Here is a 26,222-nt window from a genome sequence, read left to right as displayed (position 1 = left end):
ATGGAGCGGAGCGGGGCGGCGGCGGCGGTGCGGCGGCTCCGCGCGCCCGGCGGCGGCGGCGGCAGCGAGCGGGAGCGGCGGGATGCGCCACGGCCGCCGGCTCGGGGCGGCGACGCTGAGGCAGACGGCGGCGAGGGCGCTTCTCCCGCGGGCGGGAAGAAGCGGGGCGGGCGGCGGCAGCAGCGGGCGCTGGCCGAGGCGCGGGGGGCGCCGCTGGTGCTGCTCTACCTGCTGGCGCTGCGGGCCCTGGTGCACGTCTCGCACTGGCAACTGCTGAGCCGCCCGGGCCGCGGCGGGGCCCGCCACTTCAGCGCCTCCCGCGCCAGGTACGGCGGGGCCGGGGTCCCCCCCACCCCGCGGGGCGGCGGAGCCGTGAGGCCTGCCCTCCCGCCGGCGGCCGCGGGCGGGGCGGGGACGGGGCCGCCCGAACGGTAGCGGGCGGCAACGGGCTGTAACGTCCCCTTGTCCCGGGGGGCCTCGCGGTTCAGTCGGGCATGTCCGTGGAGGGCTGGCCTGGGAGCTGCTCGTGCTCTTTCCAAACCGCACCGCCCCCAGAGTCGCGGGGGCCGCTTTGGTTTGGCACTCCCGCAGCCTCACTGGGCTCCTAAGTGGATAGGCCCCTCCGTCTCCTGCGAGCTGCTGGGTTAGGACCCTCTGCACAGCGGCTGCGTCTCCAGCTGAGAGCTCGGGATTTGTTTGGATAAGCAAGGGCAGAGGGTAGGCTAAAACGCTTTGAAGTGCCTCAGCTCTCATGCTGGCTGCTTCTTGAAGTACATAGGTGTTACTCTGATCGAACAGATGCATCCTTCATAGTTTAATTCAGCTAGTATTATAAAGTACTTGCTGTGCAGGGAGATGGCTTTGCAAATTGTTAATTGGCTCAGGGGAAATCTTACTAAGAATTTACTTGCTCAGGGGAGAGGATGTATATATACACAAAATGCGTGCAGCCACAGGCAAAATCCTTAGCAGGATCTTTTCCCGTTATGCCTTTCTTTCTTTTTGGATTGATGTTGTGGAGAGATGCATTTTCAAAACATGATGTCTTGATTTAGTATTGTGACAGATTGGGTAAGGAGCCCTCAGGAAAAATCAGTTTTGTGTCAATTACCGTAATGGTCTTAGATATCTGAGTACAGTTGCATTCTACTCCAAAACTCACTGTAAGTAGGAGAAACTGAAGGCAATTAGAAGGGTGCACAGAAATGTTGTAGGTGTAGATCAGTTACACGCTAAGTATGTTGATGCTGAATGTGTAATTTATCTCTTGCAGGGGATATCTTGATGACATAACAGCAATTGGGCCCAGAACAGTTGGAAGTCCGGAAAATGAAATCCATACAGTTAACTACCTCTTAGAACAAATTAAGGCAATTAAAGTTGAAAGCACAGATGCTCACAAGATTTTTATAGACATACAGAGGCCCACAGGCTCCTTCAGTATTGACTTTTTAGGAGGTTTTACCAGTTATTATGCAAACATAACCAATGTTGTAGTGAAACTGGAACCACGGAGTGGAGCTGAACATGCGGTGTTATCCAATTGTCACTTTGATTCTGTACCGAATACTCCAGGTAGGTCCATACGTTTATTCTCTGTTTTTCTGCATCATGTGAGCTACAGAGCTTTTTCTTTTTAAGATGGGATTTGTTCTTCTCATAGCAGGCATGTTTATAGCCACATGCTAGGAAACTGTTTGTGTCAAGTTGTCTGTACTTGATTTCAGTGAAATTCAGTATTTAGAGTGACAGGTTGGTCCTGTTGAACTCAATGTATTTCAGGCTATTGTTTTCATTTTCTGGGAGGCATTAACTACAGACACTCTATTTGTATTTCTAGAACTTTTTTTTCCAACATCACCTTTCCTGTAGTTCACTGCTTATACATGTGGTTTGTGTGTTTTTACCTGTAGTTCAGCTGTTTCTGTATTTCTGTACTAACTTAAACCTGAAATTCCATTTAAAGGCTAGTTTGTGCCGGATAGTTCTCACTTTTTTTTTTTTTTTTTTAATTCGTTGACTGTTTCGCCTCCCAGTGCTGGTATCATACTTTACCTCAAGTTTCTACTCTTCTATCCTTATGCTATGCCAGTTTTTCTTTCTGCACTCAAAGCTTCTGTCTCAAAAGCCTATGGTGATCAAAGAGTAGCGTGCTGTTGCCTCAGTAGTATGTACATCTCCTACACTGCTACTTTCACTACTGTGCTCTTTCTGGTTCCTGTCTCTCTGCATTTTTATAAATCTGATGGTATCAAATAACTACTGCTGCGTGGGTGTAAACATCTTTGTTTACAAATGTGTAAGGAGTGAGAAACTGCTTGCAAACATTTGTTCTAAGCATATTCCCCTTTTGGCAACTGCTAGTTTAGGTCCCATGAAGAGGTTACTATTTGCATGAGTATCAATTGCTGGTATTCTTACTGCTGTGCTCTTTAGATAGTAAAAAAATCTGGAGGTTATACTTCAACTAAAGTGCAGCTCCTTCAGTATGGTCAGTATTTGAAATCTGAAGGTATTTTTCAAGAGCTAAAGATTTTCTCATTACCAGCTTTTTTTACTTAAGTGCTTTTTGCTTACAGTCTATGAGAAGCTTTATTTCTTGGTTAAACTTCCAGTTTTTAAGGACAGCAGTAGGTTTCTGTTGCGTTCTTTTTGGGTTTCTCTGGGTTTTTTTGTTTGTGTATTTTAAACAAGTACATAAATAATCTTCATGCCAAGAACAGTTGAGTATTACTTAGAAAAGCAAAACACCTGCTGTACTCTTTGCCCTCTTTCTGTCAACAAACAGCATGCTTAACGCTTCTCTTCCAACCATATTTGGGCAAGGTGGATATCCAGTTAAGCTGAATAACTGGGTTATTATTGTACATGCTTTGTAATTTAGGAGCTGCAGAGACACTACTGTATTAATAATCTAAATATGGCTGCCCAGACCTAAGAAGAATACTTTGGAAGTGTGATACAATGATCATTAAAGCTGGTTTTTAAATTGCCCTATATAAGTTGCAGGTCTGGGGCTATGACCTGGAACCCTGGACTTCAGGAGAGCTGACTTTGGCCTCTTGAGGGGCCTACTTAGGGGAATCTCATGGGGTAGGGCCCTAGAAGGAAGAGGGGTCCAAGAAAGCTGGTTAATATTCAAGCGTCACCTCCTCCAGGCTCAAGATCGGTGCATCCCTCTGAGGAAGAAGTCCGGCAAAGCGGGCAGGAGACCTGCATGGATGAGCAAGGAACTCCTGGCCAAACTCCAGCAGAAGAAGGAAGTGTACAGAATGTGGAAAAGGGGACAGGCCACTTGGGAGGAATACAGGGACGTTGTCAGAGCGTGCAGGGATGCGACAAGGAAGGCTAAGGCCCAGTTGGAATTAAATCCGTCAAGGGACGTCAAGGACAACAAGAAGGGCTTCTTCAAATACATCCATAGCAAAAGGAAGAGTAGGGAAAACGTGGGCCCGCTGCTGAATGGGGCGGGTGCCCTGGTGACAAAGGATATAGAGAAGGCAGAGTTATTGAATGCTGCCTTTGCTTCCGTCTTCACTGCTAAGGCCATCCCTGGGGAACTCCAGACCTTGGAGACAAGAGAGGAAGTCTGGAGAAAGGAAGACTCTCCCTTGGTTGAGGAGGATCAGGTTAGAGATCTTTTGTCCAAACTTGACATCCACAAATCCATGGGCCCCGATGGGATGCACCCACGAGTGCTGAGGGAGCTGGCGGGTGTTATCGCTAGGCCACTCTCCATCCTCTTTGAAAGGTCCTGGAGATCAGGAGGGGTGCCTGAGGACTGGAAGAAAGCCGATGTCACGCCAGTCTTCCAAAAGGGCAAGAAGGAGGAGCCAGGAAACTGCAGGCCTGTCAGCCTCCCCTCCCTGCCTGGCAAGGTGATGGAACAGCTCCTCCTGGAGGTCCTCACTAAGCATGTGGAGGACAAGAAGGTGATCAGGAGTAGTCCGCATGGAGTCACCAAAGGGAAATCCTGCTTGACCAACCTGATAGCCTTCTCGGATGGGATGACTGGCTGGGTAGATGAGGGCAGAGCAGTGGATGTTGTCTGCCTGGACTTCAGCAAGGCTTTTGACACTGTCTCCCATCACATCCTTGTAGGTAAACTCAGGAAGTGTGGGCTAGACGAGTGGACGGTGAGGTGGCTTGAGAAGTGGCTGGATGGCCGAGCTCAGAGGGTTGTGGTGAATGGCGCAGAGTCAAGTTGGAGTCAAGTGGTGTCCCCCAGGGGTCAGTCCTGGGTCCAGTCTTGTTCAATATATTCATCAGTGACCTGGAGGAAGGGACAGAGTGCACCCTCAGCAAGTTTGCTGATGATACGAAACTGGGGGGAGAGGCTAGCACACCAGAAGGCTGTGCTGCCATTCAGAGGGACCTGGGCAGGCTGGAGAGAGTCCAGCGGAGGGCTACCAAGATGATTAGAGGGCTGGAGCACCTTTCCTATGAAGAAAGACTGCAAGAGCTGGGCCTGTTCAGCCTGGAGAAGAGAAGACTGAGAGGCGATCTCATCAACGTGTACAAGTATCTGAAGGGGGAGCGTCAAGAGGATAAGGCCAGTCTCTTCTCTGTGGTGCCCAGCAACAGACAAGCGGCAACGGGCAGAAACTGAAGCACAGGAAGTTCCATCTGAACCTGAGAAAAAAATTCTTCACTGTGAGGGTGACCGAGCATTGGAACAGGTTGCCCAGAGAGGTGGTGGAGTCTCCTTCGCTGGAGATATTCAAAACCCGTCTGGATGTGATCCTGGGCAATATGCTCTAGAGGACCCTGCTTGAGCAGGGAGGTTGGACTAGATGATCTCCAGAGGTCCCATCCAACCTAAACGATTCTGTGATTCTGTATACATTCATTTTTTTGCAGTTATGCAGACAGTGAAGTATTGCACCAATCTTGCATGTAAGCGCCAAGGAAATATTGGTGATTTGTATAGGATTGCACAGAAATTTGCAGAGGAGCTGAAAATCGAGCTGTATCACAAAGCAGCCCGTAATCACAAAGCAACTCAACAATGAGTTGTGGTAAAAAGTGAGAAAATTTTTCATTTTCTTATTGTGAAAATTGCACATAGCCTAGGCAAGAATCTTTTATTTTCTGGTATTCCTTTAAATTGTTTGCTCACAGCTTTGTTTTAACTACCAAAATATATTACAGGACCAGAATCAGCATGTCTCTGATATTTTGATAACTGACTAATACACTTGAAATTCAGATAATAAAAGATAATCTGCTATTGACCTGACTGGCGTGATTAGTAGTCAGTGAGCCTGTTTGTGTGCTGATGAAATAGATACTAAATCTGTATAAAATTGATAAAATTTGATTAGTTTCCTTTAGGGGTTAGTATTACTCATATTTTACTTATTTATAAGCATTGCAAAATGTTCTGCCTATCAGATTTGGATGCTTAAAATTGTCTTTAAGGTGGCACTGATGTTCTTGTGTATATGTTTCTTCTAAAGCAAAAGAAATACTTACCACTTTTGCTAATGGTATAGCTTGGTATGCTATTGAGGTGGCAGCAAGGAAACAGTGTAGAGGAAAACTCAGTACAGCACTAGACCTTCAGCATTAGAAAGCTTTGGTATCCTTTTGGCTAAAGATGCAAGTGAAAATAAAAAGCTTCATTTTCTTTTAATGTCTAAGTCAATTTTAGCAGCCAGTGAGTCTGCTGCAATACTATGTTGAGTCATACTGTGGCAAGCAACGCTGACCACAGCTGTCATCTGTCGTCATCTCAGTGTAGGTGAGCATGGCGTGTACAACCTAGGCTACAGGAATAAAGTGAATTTCCCCCTCCCTCCCCCCCCCCACCTTGCTCTCAAGCTTTATTGATTAGAGTGAGGTAGGAGGAGGCTGGGACTTGCATGTAAGTAAGGGAATTACTTAAGTAAGGCAGACACTCAATCAAGATGAAAATTTGGCAGAGGGAGGAAGAATTGGGGATAAGTCAAGAATAAAGTGTTGAAAGAGGAACTAAAAGAGAACATAAAACAGGTCAAAGCAAAAGTGATCCTGTGCAAAGGAAGCTGAGGGTAGCAGGTAGTAGAAAGCATCATAAAAATACCGCAACATAATGTATATTCCCATTTTTAAAATGTCATAAATTGTCTGGATTCTGGTGTTTGCTTGCTTCTGAATACTTTATTTTGCAGTCTTGGCATTTAGTTAACTTTCTGGCTTCATCCATTTATTTAACTTCTTTGTAGCAATGTATAGAATGCTTTAGGGTGATGTGTGGGAATATTTGGATTTTTTAAATTAGATTATGCTGTAAGTGAAAATGTTGTCCTCATTTGTTCGTATTGTTAGAAGCGTAATGATGACTTTGCTGGATGATGTACCAAAAGCAAACTATCAGCAGCAGGGGAATGGATTTTGGCAGAATTATTATTCAAGTGATCTTAAAATATCATTTATCTAACATTATTGGAGGGGAGGTGCATTCAGTAGGATTAATTGTAAAAATGTCAGACTGAATATTAAAGGAACATTCTCAACTTGAGCAACCTAGTCAGCCTGCTTTTAAGAGTAATGTTGGATCTGGTATCTTGTACTCTACGTGTTTTGAACTCCAGAACGTTATTTTTACTTTCTTCTGTTGCTGCTAGCTAGTATGGACACAGGATGCAAGCTGTAGCAGAATGTACTTTGAAGCTTGGCATAATTGCACCTCGTATACAGTTAGAGTAAATGATTGAGAGGAGCTACAGACTTTTTTTCCTACTCTGGTCTTTGCTGCAGTTCTCTATTTGTTGTAAGCCTTACTGTTCTACTGATTATTTTAAGGTGCCAGTGATGATGCTGTTAGCTGCTCAGTGATGCTGGAAATACTTAACACTCTTTCAAAATCATCAGAGCCCCTGCAGCATGCTGTCATATTCTTATTTAATGGTGCAGAAGAAAACATTTTGCAGGTAAGAATGTGCTAGAATGATAAAATGTATACCAAAGCTGTGAATCAAGATTCTGACAAAGGAAGAAGTAACTACAGATGTGACTTGTATTCTAGCTATTGAAATGTTAGTTAAATGCTAGTCTTAACACCCTGGGGAAAATGTGCTTGCTGTTAAAGGAAAATATGTACTTGGATTAAGAATATTGTCTGTATGAATTTAATTAGAAGACTTTGATCTTCTCTCTCCCTCTGTGGTGTAAGTATGATCTTGCTGCCTTGTCAGACCTTGAGGTGTGATCATCCGTGATGGAAAATAATGTTTAGGCTGGTCTGGAAGATATTTGACCTAAATCTTCTTTGTTTCCCGTCAAGGCTAGTCACGGCTTCATAACACAACATGAGTGGGCCAAGTCAATTAGAGCTTTTATTAACCTGGAGGCAGCAGGTGTAGGAGGGAAAGAACTTGTTTTTCAAACAGGTACGAGTATGCATTGTGTCCCATTTTTTGCACCAGGGTAATCTGATAATAAACAATGTAGATTTGAAAGAGTATTGCAAGTGGTTCGTAAAGAGAAGACAAGAGAACTCCTGTGCCTTTTTGTCTGCAGCCGATAAGTTGCTCTACGTTTTTTAGTTACGTGAAGGCTAAAGCATTGCCAAAGAATTAGTTTCACAAGAAAAGAAACCTGTGCAGAATAGAATTACAGAAGTTGTATTACTCTTCCACCTCAAGGTGGTAAGGGGAAAAACAGGTTTGGATATTTTTCATATCTCTTCATAGCCATACTTTCATAGGGTGTACTTTATTTTATTTTGGCAGCAATTCTTTCAAAATCTCTGCAGGGAGATGTTGGCAGTAGAACTCTGTCTGCTGCCCAGAAAGCAACAAAACTCCTCAAATAGGCTCCCGTTAAATTTCAACGCTGTCCTGGCTGGACTGTAGACTTCCTTCTACTGCTGCGGCTGCTTAATTGTTTCCTTGCTTTGAATGCTTTGGTGGAGAGACTTTTCTCTAAATGACAGTTTTGATGTGTGATACATGAGTGGGTGGAAATGGAAAGTCATTAAAGTCTGCATTAGTGCTGGGTCATCTTTGCAAGAGGCTTATCTGTCTTGTCACTGAACGTTCAAGGGGTTAGCCTTTTTCCAGCGTAGCTAATCCTTCCTCTCAAGTCTGTGAGTCCTTTAGCATGGAGTCCTTCACAAATGAACTCAGTGTAGTTTCTGGAGCAACAGTATTAAAAGTCTGTGGTAACAAAAGTGTTGCAGAAAAACTCACTAGAGATACGTATCTTAACTGAAGTTCAGAATATTTTTTTTTCTGAGCTTTTTGCCCTTTTTGTTAGGACCTGAAAATCCTTGGTTGGTACAAGCATATATATTTGCAGCCGAGCATCCCTTTGCCTCTGTGGTGGCACAGGAAATATTTCAGAGTGGTATTATCCCAGCAGATACAGACTTCCGTATCTACAGGGACTTCGGCAACATTCCAGGTGTGTTATTGGAAGACATATCAATGGGTGTTATGTAACTATTTATGCAAGCTTGCAACGAGGAGATTGTGAGATGATTACTGTGAGCACTCCCTCGAATTTGGTTTATCTTTCAGGATAAAATATTCCCATCTTTTTTTCTAAGGCAAGAGCCTTCAACTTTGGTGTGCCATGTAGGTTGTAAGCATGTATTTGGAGCCTGGAGTGTTCCAAATAGAAACTACGTGGTGGAAAACAAACTTCCTAAAAATCAGGGAAACAATTCTAGAAATAACAGTCCACTCTTACGTATCTTGTTTTGAAACATTTTGGTAACAAAACGTGCTGGCGGGGGGCGGTGAGAAGCAAATAACTATCTAATGAGCGAAAGGAGAAAATGAGCGCTGGAAAAGTGTGGAACACAGAATGACATCTGAACAAGCACAATTCAGAGGAATGTAAACTGCTGTAAAATCCTTGCTGTCTGATGGTTGTCAGTAGAGTAACTTTCAAGAGAAGTGATCTATCTGAAGTGATTCTTAGAACAAAACATGTTAGCACATTTTAAACCGTTTCAAAATACATTTCTAGCCTGAAAAATCAAGTAACTGTTAAAATTTGTTCTTTATATAATCAGAATCATACTTGGTTCATAAATGAATTCTCAGTGACATCTATTTTTGCACATCAACAGGAATAAAATGATTGAGTTTAAAAACTACTTTGTTCCTCTTTGTGCACTGATAGAGTCGAGGTCTACTTTGTTGTCTGTGACAATATACAGTGTGGACAGGAGCTTTTTTGCACGTGCAGCTGAGGGTATGATTTGTTTGAGATATACTGAACGTATAATTTAGCTTGCAGAACCTCAGTTGGTATTTTTTGTTGTTGTTTTTACAAATTATTTGGACTTGCAAAGAGTTCTCAGACAAAGCATTAAAAAAACTTTTTACATTTTAGAAGTAAAAAAAAAAAGCACCTGGCATTTTGAGAGGATGTTTTTAAAACTCTACAGTATTGATTTTAAGTACTTTTCAGAGTAGCTCTCTATTGGTATTGTAACAGTAAATGTTTGGAAAGCACCAAGCATGAAACTGAATATTTAACTTAGACTGCTCTGCCAGTACATATGAAGGCGGACCATCTTGTCGTTTTTTTTCTGAAGCTGAGATGATTGTAAGATTTTTTTCATGCATTGTGCCAGTACAGATCAATTTGTGTAGAGATGTTGTGCAGATTAATGGATTAGGAGGGAGATGTGTTTTTAAACGGTTGAGTATGGTTGAGTATTTGGTTTTTTTTTTTTTTAACAAACTAATTAGCCTTCGTTCTACAAAGCAGGCTGTTTTTGTTCGTCATTGACGAAAGTGGGTGTTTTACAAAGCAGAAGAATTACATTTTGAATGAAATGTATCTCATGTAACTTTCATGTTTCTTTTGAGTCTCTCAGATGTACACAATTTTAATTCTTTTTTTTTTTCTTTCTGTAGGGATAGACATGGCTTTTATTGAAAACGGTTACATTTATCATACAGAATATGACACATCAGACAGAATTCTAACAGATTCCATTCAGAGAGCTGGTTAGTATTTCAAGAATTCCATTACAAATTTACTGGAGAGAAGGTCTACAGAGCTGTTTCTTTGTTTTTTGATCTGAAACCAGTATCTCAAGAAGTGTATAATTCAAAAAATGACTGGGCATGTTCTAAAGGAAGAGTTAGCTATATATGTGCTTCTGAAATACATAGGGAATCATGTTTGGTCAGCTCAAGAAAATAAGCTTTGTGAGGATCACGTGACATTGACCTATAAGAAACTATGGAGTCTATTCAAGATTATATTCTAGTCATCTTGACTAGTTACCTTCGTTGTTTCCTAACTGTTGTTCAGAGTTCTGTGTTCGTTTTGCCTCTTGGTATGTATACCCTCACTAATTAACCTTCATCATGAGAAGCTTCCAGTTAAGTAGATGGTATAGAGGCTGACCTGCCAAGAGAGAGATTTTTTGAGAATGAGTCTTAGTCAAAATTATACAACATTACAGTAAGTTTATACTGTCTGTATCCTGTGGATAGATAGGATTCATCCTCTTCCAGCAGCCTTTGTTCTTAACAGCTATTTCATGGGTTATAGAAAGAGGAAATTACAGTGAGTTCTTTAGTTTCCCAGAAGTATTTTAAATAAACCTAGGTGCCTCCAGGATTTTGACTCTTTAAACATGCAGAAGTTGCATAGATTATCCATATTCGTCTTATGGCTCTAGAGCTGAAGTTGCAGGAGTGAGAAGCTAATCTTACTACAAGCAAGGATTTTATACATGTTGCAGAAATGCAGTTGTGAGAAAAGGTGACACTTTCTCCGTAACTTCCTATTGGAAAGGTAATTTTTACTGGTCATTGTGGTGCGATAAAACATTTTTTTGCTAACTGTATTACAACTGGAAAGAAAGAAAGAAAGAAAAACTCTTCACCCAGTAAGAACTTATACAGCTGAAGCAGAAGCAAAATAAAAGTTGAGAACAACAGTTCTCGTTTGATTTTATGTGTTGCAGCTGTATTGTGTGAGAGAAAAGGTAATTTGTACCCACAGACTACAAAGGAAAATAGCTTCCTTGGCTCCTACCTTACAGTCTTCTAAAGAAAGATATGCAATTCGTAGTCAGTGAAATATGGCGAGGTTAGTAGAGACAAGTAGGAGAAGAGGAGGGTTAGCAGAAAATTCTTCTGTTGTTTAGCCTTGAAGTCTGCTACTTTGATATCAGACCTGAAGAAGGGCTTGTGGGCTGAAAGCTTGCCTACTCCCTTTTTTGATACTTCCACAGTAGTATTTCGGTACGTGAAGCTTTCCAAGTATATTTACTTTTTGGACACCTGTATAGATCGCTTTATGAAAATACTATGCAGTGTATAGCATCAAATAGTAATTCCGAATGATCAGTTACATATGCACTTCTTTCTTCGTGGAGGAGGATATTTCAATAGTTTTGTTTTTATGTACATGAGCGCTGTGTGCTAATTCTTCATCCCCTGGTATAGTTATGCTGTCTGTCTCCTTTCTTGAATAGGTGATAATATCTTGGCTGTCCTAAAATACCTGGCAACATCAGATAAGTTGGCTAAATCTTTTGAGTATCGACACGGAAGGGTCGTCTTCTTTGATATACTTGGTCTGTTTGTCCTGGCTTATCCTGCTCGTGTTGGCACCATCATGAACTATATGATACTAGCAATTGCTGCTCTTTATTTAAGCAAAAAAGTATTTCAGCCCAAAACCAGAGGTAAGTCTAGTTTAGAGGGGAAAAAAAAAAGATTTAAAGAGACCATTTCTCATTCTGTTAATTATGATCAATAGTTACAACATTAGCTGTTTAGGTAAACCCCAGAAATGAGCTTTAGTTATGCAGCATGCCATAGGAATTGCTTTTTATTTAAGAGATGAAATCCCTCACCTATGAAAAATTATGATAAAGGAACGGTAAGATAGGCCTAAATGCTTATGTCCCTTATCCTTTCATGAAGATTTAAATTGAATCTTTTAAAGATCTGAAAGTGGAAGAAATTTTAGATTCGCTTAGCATCTGGATTAATGCATTTCTCTAATGCTTTAGAAATATGTGTTTCTTTCAGATCTCTCTACAGACAGGAACAAATAACAAAATAATAAATGGGGAAAAAAGATGGAACTTAATAACGGGCCTGTAACTATTAAAATCTTTCAGTTAGACCTTTTCATTAGAGGCATATGAGCATACCTTTTTAAAAAAATAACAAACTAAATCCAGAAAACGTTGCTGGGATAAACAAAAGTTGCAAGAAAAGCAACTCTGAATTTTTCTCAAAGACTTTGTAAGCCGCAGGATGATTTCACCAGTTCCCTAGAGAAACTTTTATCACGAGGCACGTGGTAACCTGGAAAATGCACTAGTGCTCTGGGGCTTCATCTTGTAGTGTGGAAGACTTGTAAGGGGACAGACTGAGTGGTTTAGGCCCTGCTGTTGCTCAGAAGTCCTCAAAGCAGACTTTTAATACAGTCTTATCATTTTGGTCTTTGAAGTAATTATACTCCAGAGATTAGAATAATCTCGATAATCTGTAGAATATTGGGCTGTTGAATAACTTTTTTTCTCTCTTCTTCGTAGCTATCAGTAACCTGAAGAAATTCTCTACTGCATTTGGCCTAACATTGTTAAGTTGGATCTCTGCACTGGTGACTGTCCTTATTGTGGCAGTGTTCATCTCTCTCATTGGACGATCTCTTTCTTGGTATACCCATTTCTATGTCTCTTTCTCTCTGTATGGCACTGCAGCTATAGCTAAGCTCATCCTTGTGCACACGCTAGCCAAGAAGTTCTTCTACAAGGTAAGCCTGACATTGTTGCTAATGTTGAAGGGGAGTGTACTGGGGAATTTGAGGAAGACTAATTTTTGAGTTGGTTCGGAAGACACATTAAGTTTTGTATATTGACCAGAGGTACTATTTACGATATTTCTGTCAAAATTGTTTCATTTAAGCAAATGTATTAATCTACAGAATTAGAAGTAACATCCCCCCCCCGATCTTATAGCTTCCTCTTTGCTAGCGACCTAGAGTTTTGCAGTTCCCAGAGGCTGCTGAAGAAAAGGCAACAGCTTTGTGGAAGATAGGATAGAATAATATTTTCCTACCTTTCCTGGTATCAGAGATTAAAGAAAGAACTGAGGTGGAGGTTTTTGGTTTTTAGGTATCTTTTGATGTTCTTCCTAATACTTAAAGAATCTACATAATATCCAACTCTTCCTTGAATCTTTTTCATTCTGTCTTCCAGATGTCTTTGTATGACAGGTTCCCACAGTTTAATCATTTGGTGTATATTTTTCTCTTGTTATCCTTCTTTTTTCACTTCATCCGTTGTTGATATTTTGGTATGAAACTGGGAATTCGTGTTCTCTGTTTTACTCTATCCTCGTATTATTCATGTTCCTTTGATGATATCACTTCTAGTCCTCACCTTCTGAGCAAATAATACCACTTTTTTCAGATGTTTTAGATGAGAGCTTTTTCTTACATCTATCAGAATTTCTGCCTCTGCAATACCCTCTTCTAGGTGCCATAGCTGTACTGTACGCAGCTTTCTAGATGAAGCTGTTGCAAAAATTAGAGGAGTTGTTCTCCTTTCTGTAATCATTCTAGTACTTATTGGTTTTCACCACAACTAGACACAGACCAAGCTCTTTGCAGCATCCTTTTCTGCAGTAGATAAAGGTCATTAGACCCCTGCAAAGTTTAGGCAAAGGTTTGATGTGCCTTACCTTTGCATTGCTGTCATTTTGTGTCATGATACTGCCTCCTTTGTTTAGAATTCTGCTGTATGGGCTAACAGAAACAATTTTTTTACTTGCATAGTAATGTCATAATTCGTAAGCATAGTTAATAATCCAAAATGTCTAGATGGTAAGTCAGTTGCATGGTTTTGTATTGCTGTGAAGCCTTGAGCTATCCAACAGATAGCATTTTTATAGGCCAGAAACTGACTTCTTTGATCCTGCTTTAGGTTTCCAGTATTAAGCATGTCGATATCATTCAGTTCTTATTTACTTTTCTTAGCCGTTGGTACAAGCTTTGGACAAGGGAATTTAGGAAACTGAATTTGTCATCCAAGTCCAACTTTTTCCAAACACTTGAAGTTTAAGAACTTACTGGGATCTTATTTTCTGGAAACTTATTGAGTGGATCCCTCATATCCTCATCTGGAAATAGTTTTTGTTTTTTATTTTTGTTTGAGGATTTTTTTTAATGAATTGGCACATGTATGTGTGAAATACTGTTGTCCCCTTATGGAGATCATGTTAAAGTTATTTTCAGCATAGATATTCCACTGCCGTTTTCCACTCCGTCTTCTGGAGTAGTGGCTGTTACTAGCAAGAGAGCATATTTTGGTTAACTGTCCAGCTATTTCAGGTTTTGGATCTTAGTCTTATCTGCTGTTTGTCTGATCAGCAGATCAGCCAACGAGGTATCACTTTTCTCTCACGATTTTCTTTGCATGTTACAGCTTGCAGTGTAATGTGTGGTTTATGCTGCCTTCGGCATCTTTCGCTGTTTGAGTTGCATAGAAACTGTGGAAGCTGATCTCTTACCTGGCTATTGTAGGTAGTGCCTAGGTGTTGATGAAACAGTGTGTTTTATGTTAGTGGCTCAGTAATGTTAGAATTAATTAGGTTTTTATTTTGAAGTAGGTTTGGCAACTCTCCCCTCCCTCATCAAACACAATGCTTTCTGATAGCCATTGTTCATGGAAGCGGTCCCTCTTGGGTAGAACTGCTAGTGTAATTCACAATTAACAGTGTTGCCCTGCAAACCCTTTGACACTGCCTCTGTAACTAGAAAACATTTTTAATGGTTTAAGTCTTTGTTTTTTTTTTTTTTTTTAATGTACCTGTCTTTTATGGCCTTGGTATGAGCTGACCCATGCATGTCCTCTTCAAAACAAATAATATATTAAAAAAGCAAGTCTCCCAAATGAGCCACTGTTATGTGAAACAAAAAGGTGTACCACCATATTATTTGTGCACTAATACAGGTGCATGCGTAAGAGTATGCATTAACGGGTGCTACTCAAAAACAGTTTAAAATCTTAGGAGCTCTGGATAATTTTTTCCAAATATTTTATATATACACGCATGTAGCTATGTGCCTTATTTGCACGTTTATCTGTATCTGAAACATCTATTTGCACATGTATAATGCATATTCTGTCATCTTGGTGTTGTCACTTGTATTCCACCCTTGCTCCCTCCACCCCAGCCCAAGTAATATGTTTTTCCATCTGCATGAAAGCAGATGTAAAAAAGCATACTGTCATGGATAGCTCTGTAAATGGTAAGAGAATGCTGAGGTGGTGCTTATTAAAATGTACATTGTCCAAGTAAAACAACTGTATGCAAGAAATGAGGATTCATTCTGTGTGTTCTTAGGAGATGTGGTACACAATATGTCTTCTCAGTGACTTTTTTTGGTTTTGTTTTGTTACAGAATATGAATGAGCAGTACCTGGGAGATGTGTTTTTTGATGCCTCATTGATGATCTGGTCTATCGCGTTGGCTGTACTTACTCAGATAGGTCTATGTTCAGCATTCATTTGTACATTATGGGTAGCGTTTCCTTTAATCACGAAGCTGATGATCCATAAAGAGTTCAGACAAAGAGGTAAAAACCTGGGATGTTTGCATGTATTTCAAAACCTTTATTACTATGTATTGGGATGTTTCTGTCCCCAGCTGCTGTTCAAACAAGCAAAAAAAATCCTGAACTTCAGTTTTGAGTAGTCAAAATACACAAGTCGTATTTCTGTTGCAAGTAAAAGTGTTCTTGAACCCAAGTCAGTTTATGACTGTAGAAAAGCTGTTCAGACAGTCTGAAACACATTCTGTTTCTCGGGCTAAAAAGAATGACGCTATATGGGATTATAATAACCGATCACGTACTAGGAAGACAATAAAGACAGTAAAGCTTGTTATAGTTAAACAGTGGTTGAGGTGGAAGACCTCTTAGAATTTTTTCTTGTTGTTGCTGCTGCTGGAATAGTTTCCTGACGTTTTTGAAAATGTGATACTGGCACTTGCTATGTAAAATGAGAACTGCTTTTTCATCAGTGTTGGGTGTGTGGACCAGTGTTGCATTTGGACCTTGAGGCACTATATGTATATGCATATGTAGTAAAGCTGTGTGTTTTATGCCCTATTAACTCTTACATAGTTTTGTCTTTTGTTTGTTTTTCTGTCCCATACAGGTGCCACAATGAGGTTTGTCATGATGTACATGCTAGGAATGTTTGTTCCCTATCTGTATGTGATGTACCTTAGTTGGACTGTATTTGAAATGTTTACTCCTATCATGGGACGAAGTGGTTCAGAAATTCCACCAGATGTAGCGTTAGCAGGATTAATTGTGGCCATCACTATGATTCTGTCATCCTATTTTGTAAGGAGAATTTTTAAACATTGTTTAAAACTTCATAACTTTCTCTAGAGTTTAAAATCAATGTTTTTCTAAATTAATATTAGAAATTAACGATATTTTTACAAAAATGTTACTCTAGGGAACTTCTAGGAAGCATGCCAAGCCTTGCAGGATTCTGTGTATTATGTTAGTTCAAAAACTCATTGAAGTCGTGGTTAGAAAAATAAATCTGCTCTATAGTGAATGTAGCAAAGACTGGTGTGAAATATGCAATTTAACGGTGGAGTTTAAACAGGCCTTCATTTTAGGAGAAGTATAGCATGTGGCTGAACTTTTTGAAAAAAAAATTCTTCAAAATATTTGTATATGCTCTTTTTGGGCGGCGTTTGCAAATCGATGGTTTGCAAACCAAAACAAATCGATGTTTTGGTTGGTAGATGGTTTTAAAAATTGAAAATTTTATGAAATCTTAGGGAAGTACTCTCTTCCTTTAGTTTTAGATTCTGTGGTTTATGAAGAATCTAGTCTTAGGTGGTATTTGTGATGATGACATCTTAATATACTTTTAATTCCATAATTAGATTTTAGCAGTACACAAATAGCGTCCCTTGATTCCAAGGCATGAAGTTTTATAACTGAGCTGGTTTTATTTTTTGTTTTTTTCTCTAGATTAACTTCATTTACCTTGTCAAAAGCACAAAAACAACCCTAATAACTCTAACTGCTGTGTTTGTCATCACTCTGCTTCTCGTTTGTAGTGGAATCTTCTTTCCTTACAGTTCTGATTCAGCTAATCCAAAGCCTAAGCGAGTTTTTCTCCAGGTAAGAAAAGTCCTGCATATTACGTTGCCCCTGTTTTATCTGCAGTAGCTATCGCTTTTATAAAGCTTAAGAAAGAATTAAACAGCCACCTTTCCCTTGCTCTGAGAGGGAGAAATTCCCTTGCTCTGAGAGGGAGAAAATACTAGCTTGGTTTAAAAACCTGTAGATTTCTGGATTTGAAAGAATTACTAATATTGCCCATGCTTCATTTCTGTGTTCAGTTCACTTGTGCCAGAAAAACTTGATGTGGGAGGGTATGTAAGGTTAAGGCTTAGTAGGAGAGTTTAGTAAGCAATGATCACTTAAAAAGTGGACGTGATGGGAGATGGTGTAAATATTTACGTGGACAGTTGTCTTCTGAATTTAGATGTTTTCATGCAGCGCTTCTGTCCAGGTAATTCTCTATTCATGTTCATAAATATTCAGTGCCTACAGTGTTCAGTGCGTACTGAACATGCAGAAAACCTTCAGAATTGACATGGAAGACGGATCAGAATCACTTCTGCAGATTACCTAGACTCTTAACGTCTTTTTATTTTTCTTTTTTCCTTTTAATTCTAGCACACGAGCAGAAGATTTCATGATCTAGATGGAAACTTGGTTAAGAGTGACTCTGGTATATGGATTAATGGATTTGATTATAATGGCATATCTCACATAACTCCCCATGTACCTGAAATCAATGACACCATTAGGACTCAGTGTGAGGAGCGGGCTCCTTTTTGTGGCTTTCCTTGGATTCTGCCAGTGCATTTTATGTTCCGGTTCGTGTGAATGCTGCTTAACTTGAGAAATTACTGGCCAAAGCAAACTGAATATTTATGCGATTTTGCTTAAGTAAGGGAAGAAAAAGTGAGGCTCACCTTGGTGAAAAGTAAATAACTCTTCTACTCTGGAAGACACTTCTGCCTCTGTTTAGGTACAGTGTCTTTTGCAAGAATCTCTGCAAGAGACTGCTGGTTCTGCTGCACAGTTATGTGAAAACTGATGTTGGCAGCAGTGAACCTCAGCTCCGTCCATAGTCGGTGGAGAGAAGGGTGAAAGGAGATCTTCCAAAAGGCAGTTCAAAGTACAAGTATCCATGTCTATCTCCCTCTCTTTCTCCTTCCTGCTGATAATAGAGACGTTCTGGAGTAAGTCTTCCCAGAAGAAAACCTGCTGCTGTGACTGCCTCCGTCACCCTCAAAAAACTTTTGACAGCAGTTTGGATATCCAAATATCCCTATTTATTGTAGTGTTTCTCAAGTTGCTGTGTAAGTTCAGTTAAGAGATTAAGGTAATGAATGAAAACACTGGTAACAACTGTTCTATTCTTGTGGCCTGTAAATATTTTTCTGGCCACAAACTGTTAATTTTTAAACTTCCTTCTGCTAGAACAAATAGCTGTTGAATATTTAAATATAGTAATAGCACAGTCAGCTATACAGAAACTTGTTCTTGTCTTGAGATTAAACACTAGAAGCCAGCAGTTGGATGTACTAAAAACTAACCATTTTGTTACAGGAAAAACTGGTATCTTCCTGCTCCAGAAATTTTACCATCTAGCCCTGTTGGCTTTAAAGTTCTGGCCAAAGAGCTAATGCCTTGGAACTCTGTGAGGATAAGTTTTGAAGTATCTGGTGAGTGACTGAAGCTTCTCACTTGTGGTTGGGTTTTTTTTTTTTTTTAAACCTTTTTTTTTCTTAAATTTTCATTAAAAAGTCAGATTTTGTTTCCAGTACTGAAGGTTATTGTGGCATTCCTAAGGCCAGCTTGACTGGCTTTGTGTGACTGGCACAAATTAATTCAGTCTTATAACACACTAGAAGCTATGGGTGTACATATTGCAGTTGTTAATTGGAGGACTGGTACCTTGTCTATTTGGAGTAAGCCTGAATCTTTTTTAGCTAGTCCTTTTTTGAAGTCTATTCTATAGCAAAGAAAGAGAGGGACAGAGCTATCTCATTTATTATCTCACTTCTCCGACATAATTGAAGCTTCTTCTATGGAGAATACAATAGTTTAGCTGTGTCGTCTTTTGGAAACTATAAGATAGTATTATAGAGACTACATGTTACCATTTAGGAATATAGGTTGTTGGAATGAAAGGAAGTTGGGTAGATGGTTTTTCCACCCTTGTCTGTTCACACGTATAGATAGATACATTTGGCTTTCTGTAGGGCCCAGTCACATGTCGCTGTATATTCGACCACACAAAGGGTCAACTCTGTCCAGCTGGTCTCTTGGAGATGGAACGCCGATTGCTAGCGTAGGAGGGGATTACTTTGTGTTTTACTCCCATGGCCTGCAGGCTGCACCATGGCACTTCTGGATAGAATTAACAGTGAGTATACCACTGTTGGAAATTCTTGATCTGTCCCAGTGTCACCACTTCTGCATTCCTAAGAGTGAAAAATGTTATAACAACTTTCTTAGACTTTGCTTTATTTCAAAGTTCCTAATTCTAGCTTCTCTATCTCTTAGTTTGTCCCTCTGCCCTGTATCAGTTCACATCTATCTTAATGCTTTTGTCCACTAACTTTTCAGATAGCCAAAAGGAGAAGACTTTTCCTTATTTCTTTTGATAACTTCTGCAGTCTTGGGTCTGAAATTAGAATTTCTCTGATCTTAACCTCTTATTTTTTGAAGCTTTGTCTTTATTCTTGTTATTTCTTAATCCATTTTCCTGTTGTAAGTGATTTCTTTTCCATACTCTCTGTGTGCATGGTATTCTTTTTAGTTTAGTTTGGTTTTTCTTTTCATTTTTTGGTTGTTGTTGAGTGTTTGTGGGTTTGTTTGTTTTGAAATTAGAGTGCACAGTGGGAAACTCAACTGTCCTGAAGCCGAAGAGAATCATAAAGGCTTTGTTTTCCTAATTTCCTTTTGATTTTGTTTTTCTGAATGCAAAGCTTTCAGCATTCCTACTTAAGTAGGATTTAGAGTTTTACTCCCAACTGTCAAATTGCCAGTGAAGAACTTTTTGCGAACCTGTAAGTTTTTATTCCAGGTTTAACAGTGTCTTATTCCTTGAGAATTATTACAAGGACCTATGAATGTTCAGGAATTCCCTTGTTCCTTCTTGGATCAGGCATCCTAAACACTTAGAAAGTACCCTCAGAGGATCACTTGGTAAAGATGGACAGGAATCTGCAGGACAGCTGGCTTTGCAAGATTGCCCTGGCAAAGCTAGGCAGAAAAGGCTTTTCAGGCTAAAGATAACACAATAGGATGATCAGTATAAATGCTAAGTTGGGCTCCATATCTTGATTTGTCATACTGGCTTCCTAAAAGATACAGATGTTGAGTTTTGAGCCTGTGCAAGCTATGTAAACGTGTCAGAAGCACTGTGATCTCAATATCTAGTTGAGTTCAATTTGAATTGAACTTGCACTGTGTACTTAGTGATACATTTGAGGATACTGGGAATGTTTTAATATATAGAACAATGACTTGTGGTGTCAAGTTTGTTGCATAAATATTAAGTCTGTGGAAAGGGATATCTGGATTAACTTTATATTTGGAAGGCATAAACAAATCTTGAATGTGGTGTTACAGCTCTTTCTTACTTTCAGGCTTCCGAAAAGGGCACTGATGGAATAGTCTCCCTTGCCATAGCAGCACATTATTTCTTTGGGGAAAATCAAAAGTCGCCTCAACTCTATGCCTTACTGGAGAGACTTCCAAACTGGACATTTTCTTCTGGCTGGTCCTGCACTTACGACCTTTTTGTCTTTTAATGTTGCAGTACTGCAAAGAACAGGCAGATCTCCCTGTCATAGGATGCTGCTGTAGTAAACTTTGAAATTTTGACAAGAAGCCTCTCCCCTTCATGAGAACTTAAGTACTTTGACGGCAAATGGTGTTTCTCTGGCAGTTTGACTAGTTGAAGGCTAATTCGGGCTACTACTCTCTGGGTTTCTGGGAGAAATGCAGTGCTCCATGTTGATGCAGATACAGTTCAGCTGTTTCTTCCACTGAAATGGCAGTTTGACTAGTGCGGTTCTTAACAGGAAGACTGCATTCAGGGAGGTAATATTAGCATAATACAATGGCAGTTGTAATGAGAAGGGCCTCATGAAGAAATTACTTTGTTACACAGAATATGACCATACTTCATGTATGTGTGGGGACTACCACCTACCAATGCTATCCGTCCTATTAAAGCAAGACCTTCAGCTAAAAGGTGATTGTTTACATGCTAGGGGGGTGGCAAAATACTTCTGTCACTAGAGGAAGTCACTGGAAGCTGTAAAACCTGTCTTGGTTGCGTTCCCAGTCATTGGCAAATGCATAATGCAGAAAACGAGGTATTATGGAATGTGGTAACTATTCATCTGGATTGTTTTTCAAATTTCATCTTTATGTTAAAAACTTAGTGCCTACCCTTTTGCCTATCTGTTTAGCGTTGCAACTTGAGTAGGAAAGTTTGAGCAAACTACCATCTTACACTTGTTCCTGTTGGGATCTTTTAAGTATCAGCATATTAGCATGTGACTTGCCATCTTTTGTATAAGAGTGCTGAGTCACCACTCGTTTGTGTAGATGTCTTATAATTAATTCCAAACTTCTGGTTATAAACTTACAGTTTATTAGAATTGGCTGTATTTTTGGTATCTCCTTTGGAGAGACTTCTGGTGCTGTGACAGTATTGCAGTTTAATACTTTCACATTTAACTTTTTTACAGGATAGTTTGCTTTCCATAAGGAAAAGTATCAAGAAGAGTCTTTTAAAAAAGAGTATCTAATACCTGTGGATTGCCTTATTTCCACAGGATGAGGTTTACAAATGACCTTAAGTGATTTTTACAATAGCTTCCAATTTTAATTGGCAAGCCTTGAGGTATGAAGGTATTTACCTGTTTTTTATCCTCAAGGTGCTGGGCTTTTCTGGTTAGTGGTTTTGTGGGGTTTTTTTTTTTTTGGGGGGGGGGGGAGGAAGGGGGGGTCAGTGCAATGTTAACACCTGTTCCTGAAATTCAACAAATGCTCTGTATCTGAGGAAACTTCTTATATTGTTTTTCCAAGCTAAATATAAAATATTCTGTAACATCAACACCACACTATAATACAGACTTCATGTTTTGCTCATCTCGTGAGCATTGCCAAGTAGCATGCAAAGCAGCTTTTTGTGCGTGCATCCTCATATTACATATTACTATGAGGATGATTTATATTAAGTAAAAAAGCATTAGTATTGGGAAGTCTGCGGGCCATGTGAAAGACAATCTTGTGACGCTTCTTAATTTGCTGTAATCCTCGACAGACAGCAGTTGCCTGATGAAGTATTTTGCCTTCACATTTAACTCCCTCCAAATTTTTCTGTAGTTGGGTAGGTAAACAGCATGAAACAGTCTTGCCTGTTGCAAGGTACACTTGCAAAGATGGTGTGACTGACTCATGGATGAGGGTAAGAGGTTTAATTACTGTAATTACACTAAACTAGACATCAGTCTCCTTAAATAAAACCAATGGGTTATTGTGTGTTAGTCGTCACTTGGTTGTATCTGATTTTAAAGTACAATCCTTATATTATGTATTCATTATTTAAAAAAAGTCATTTTAAAAATCATTTAAAAGAAGAGCTCATAACTGATATATCTTAAATATATAGTTTTGTATTGCACTCTTGCCTAGCTGATGCACAGCTGCTTAACTAAAGCTGCACTGATTTATTTGCTGTCTTCCTCAGGGCTTTTTTTTTTTTTTTTTTTCCTTGAAAGCTTTAAGGTGTTGCATGAAGAATTTGTACTTACAGCCAAAAAATGTAAACATGTTAGAAACTCTGGAACTTCAATGAAGCAATAACTCTTGCTAACTCAGGATTTATCCTTTATTAAATACTTAAATGAGGGATGTCTAGTTTGTTGTAAATTTCTGCCTTCGTAAAATAAAAGTGAAACTTAATTAGTACAAGGCATATTTGAGTTGTTTTTGTTCTTTGCAAAAATGTCTTATTTAAGCTTTGCCTGGAAATACTGCTAAGTAATGCTGGAAACAACTACGGTTAGAGCTAGCTGTAAGGTAAAGCATGGCCAAAGAATGCGATAACGATATGAACTGAGACTTGCTGATAAAATGAGGGTCCTGGCTGTTCGCCTGGACAAAAGTTTCTAATTAAAGTGAGATGTGGTATGGAGGAGTAACAGGTGTTACAGAGCAGACTTAAATACACTTTTCACATCAGAGAGTTGGTTGCAAATTGTTGCTGATTGTCGCTGGAAAAACAGGATTGAAAATTTTGCTGACTTCCACTGTCCATTTCCCCACTCAATAAAAGCAGATTAGTCTTCTGCTACTATGGTTTTCTTATTTCTAATGATGAACAGTATTGTGTCCTATTCTGTGAAACATGCACCAAGAAAGCAGCCAGTATTTCTAATGGTGAAAGCATGTGACAATAGAGGCTGTTTTTATTCTTAGTGGGGGAGCAAGCAGCTAGTTGATTGGAATCCCCTATATTCTGCATTTATCTGAAATGACTTACATGTGGTCTTTCCTAAACTGCTTTACTGTAGCCTAAAGACAGAGTACTTCTCTACATGTTAACTTGGAGAATGTGTACAAAGTCTTGTGTAAAAAGGAGGAGAAAGAAAACAATTCAGAAATAAGCATTATATCAACTTAAGCATGTGATTGCAAAGGAAGCAATAGCTGTGCCTTCCTAGTGAGGGATGTTTAAAAAGCCATGCAAGAACTCTTTTATGTTCTGTCACAAAACTGTGAGTGAAGAGGGTAAAGTTGCTTAAATGTGGCTTGTGTTTCAAATGGAGAATATTCATTCTCAGTTTTCATGAAAACTTGCTCTAGTTTCAGGAGGAATCAGTCATCTATGATCAGGCTTTCATATTCACTGTAGAGGAGGTTCTGTTATGCTGTAGCGCTTCATGATTCTGTCAAGCAAAGATGCAGCATGTGGTAGTGCTGCTGTGACAGCAGCAGCTACAGCAGGGCTCAGAGCATGCACCAGATTATGAAACTAGTGTTATGAAGGATACCCTGTCAACCCAAAAAACAGACTGCTCAGCAGATTGAGAAAGCTGAGGCTTGAGCAGGAAGCTCAAGTAGGCTAACTTTGAGGGAAAATTACTCAGTAGTAGCTACTGAGTTCAAGCAGGCCATCAAGCATTTGTGGCTGCTGCTAAGTTTCAAAGAAATTGTGTTTACAACTTTAGAAAGCTGTAAGAATCAGATCTGAACATTAATAACAGTGTTCAGGACTGGATCATTCTGTCAGCCTGGTCTGAGATGGTGAAACATACCCATTTCAAGGCCAGTAGGTACAAGTGAATTTAAGTAACTCTCTTGGAAGGGTGCCTATGCCTGGTTTATTGGGAGAAAAGGTGGAGGGGAGGGGCTTGCTGTATTTTTTTTTGGAGACCTGATCAGCATTAGAAAACTTAACCACTGTTCTTTTGACTTTGTTTTGGCCTTGTTTCAAATAGTAAAAAGTGCCTTAGTTCTAAGCTGTTTCAGATTCCAGTTCTGGGCTTTTTTAAAGGTCTTTCTTTGTCAAGGTGGTGGGGTGTGTTTTGGTTTGTTTGTTTTTTGGTAGGGAACACCTCGGGTGTACTGACATGACGGCTGAAGGAGCAGGACTCAGCAGGACTTTGTGAATGCGTTTTAGCTTTCGGAGGTCAGCAAATGGTTTCATCTACTCAGAGATAAGAGAAAGCTGCTTGGAAAAAAGAAAATTACTTTGTTAAAGGTGCCTGGATAGGCAGTGGCTTTACAGTCAGTCCTATGGAGTAACCCTGTTTTGTTTACTGCAGGGCTTTGACCTGCCACTCTTTCCCTCACCCTACCCTCCAGGTATTGAATTCCCCTGCCCACCCTGCAGTTAGGAGGTAAGATTTTTTTTTTTTTTTTTTTTCTTTCCAGTTTGTCCCCTGCCTGGGTCTGGGCAAAGCCATCAATTGCAACCCCAGTGCTGGGACTGAACTGGCTTCCTACCCCAGCCCTGCTTCTGACCGTGTTTAACTTTGCTTTCTGTTTCTTTTAATGCCCTCCTCTCATTTGGTATGTTAAGAAATAAAGATACATTGCTGTTCCTGTCTCTGCTCAGATGTGTTTCTATATAGACACTTGGAGTCCTCTCTTTGAATCACTCATCACGAGGTTTCTGCGGTTCTCACCTCACTTCTAGAACTCTGTGTAATGCTATGAAAGTCTAGCAGCACAAAATCAGAATATAAATAGAGGATCACTTCCTCCCTTTTCTGTGCTAAAGCTTTGGGGTAACTCTTGGCATTCACTGTAAGCTGGTATTCATCTGCTAACTAACTTGCTAGATTCCTTCAATAGCCTTTGGCTATAGAACAGAGGAAGCTATGCCAAGGCAGTAAGTACACTCAGTGGGCTCTTCTCTAGGGGTTCTCCTTTTGTCTGATTGTAGGCAGCTTAGCACCTGTTTTGACATTGCATTTTATCTGTAGACAATGACTTTTTCCCCCCTTTGATTTATAATAAAGCAAATCTTGTCATCGACCTACTTCTGCATTAACCTCAACCTCTACTCTTTGAGAGCTTAAGCTCTAAAAACAACTGTTTCAATCTGTTTTGTGACTGTCTAACACACATTAATAAGAACAAATTTACTTTGACTGGGTCGAATCATGTTTCTGAGGAAACTTTTCACCATTGTTATCAGCCAGTCAGCTTCACAAATGCACTTTGTGCAAGATGATTTTTAGATAAGCAGCCAGAAACCCAGCAGTGTTATTCAATTTTTAGAGGCAATTAACTTTGTACAAGACAAGAACCAGGTCAAGAGACCTTCTCAGTGTGATATGAGAATCCTAGTTAAAAAACTAGGCTGAAATCACAGCCATCTTTACAAACCATTAAGTACTAAACTTACTTAGTAGGCCAGGCTGGCAAGAACTAGGGCAACCAGCTCACTGTGGAGCATTACATAGAAAATGTTAACCCTGGAGACATTTCTTCTAAACGGTCAGGCAGTTTCTTCTGTGTTTACATCGAGATAAGAGCTCGTATTTGCTGATGCTTCAGCCTCTTTTGAAAACAGAGGGACTTACTTAACTTCAAAGATGCACGACTAGGGTAATTTTTTTTTTTTTCCTTAAAAGCTTAATGTCTTGATTCTTTACAACAA

General features: G+C 39.9%; 1 protein-coding gene across 1 annotated transcript; it reads left to right on the top strand.

Moving 5' to 3' along the window:
* On the top strand, positions 1–24,955 carry ERMP1 (endoplasmic reticulum metallopeptidase 1). Its single transcript, XM_068928804.1, has 15 exons — positions 1–326; positions 1,274–1,575; positions 6,787–6,914; positions 7,268–7,373; positions 8,242–8,388; positions 9,858–9,950; positions 11,435–11,647; positions 12,509–12,729; positions 15,382–15,556; positions 16,140–16,330; positions 16,979–17,131; positions 17,693–17,895; positions 18,635–18,750; positions 19,291–19,454; positions 20,683–24,955. Exons 1-15 carry the CDS (start codon positions 1–3, stop codon positions 20,845–20,847), a joined length of 2,703 nt encoding a protein of 900 aa, XP_068784905.1. The 3' UTR covers positions 20,848–24,955.
* The last annotated feature ends 1,267 nt before the right edge of the window (positions 24,956–26,222 follow it).

Source organism: Struthio camelus, chromosome Z (genome assembly GCF_040807025.1).
Source record: "Struthio camelus isolate bStrCam1 chromosome Z, bStrCam1.hap1, whole genome shotgun sequence".
Lineage (NCBI taxonomy): Eukaryota > Metazoa > Chordata > Aves > Struthioniformes > Struthionidae > Struthio > Struthio camelus.
Note: the sequence above shows the minus strand (reverse complement) of the source record. Positions and strands in the feature narration are given on the sequence as shown.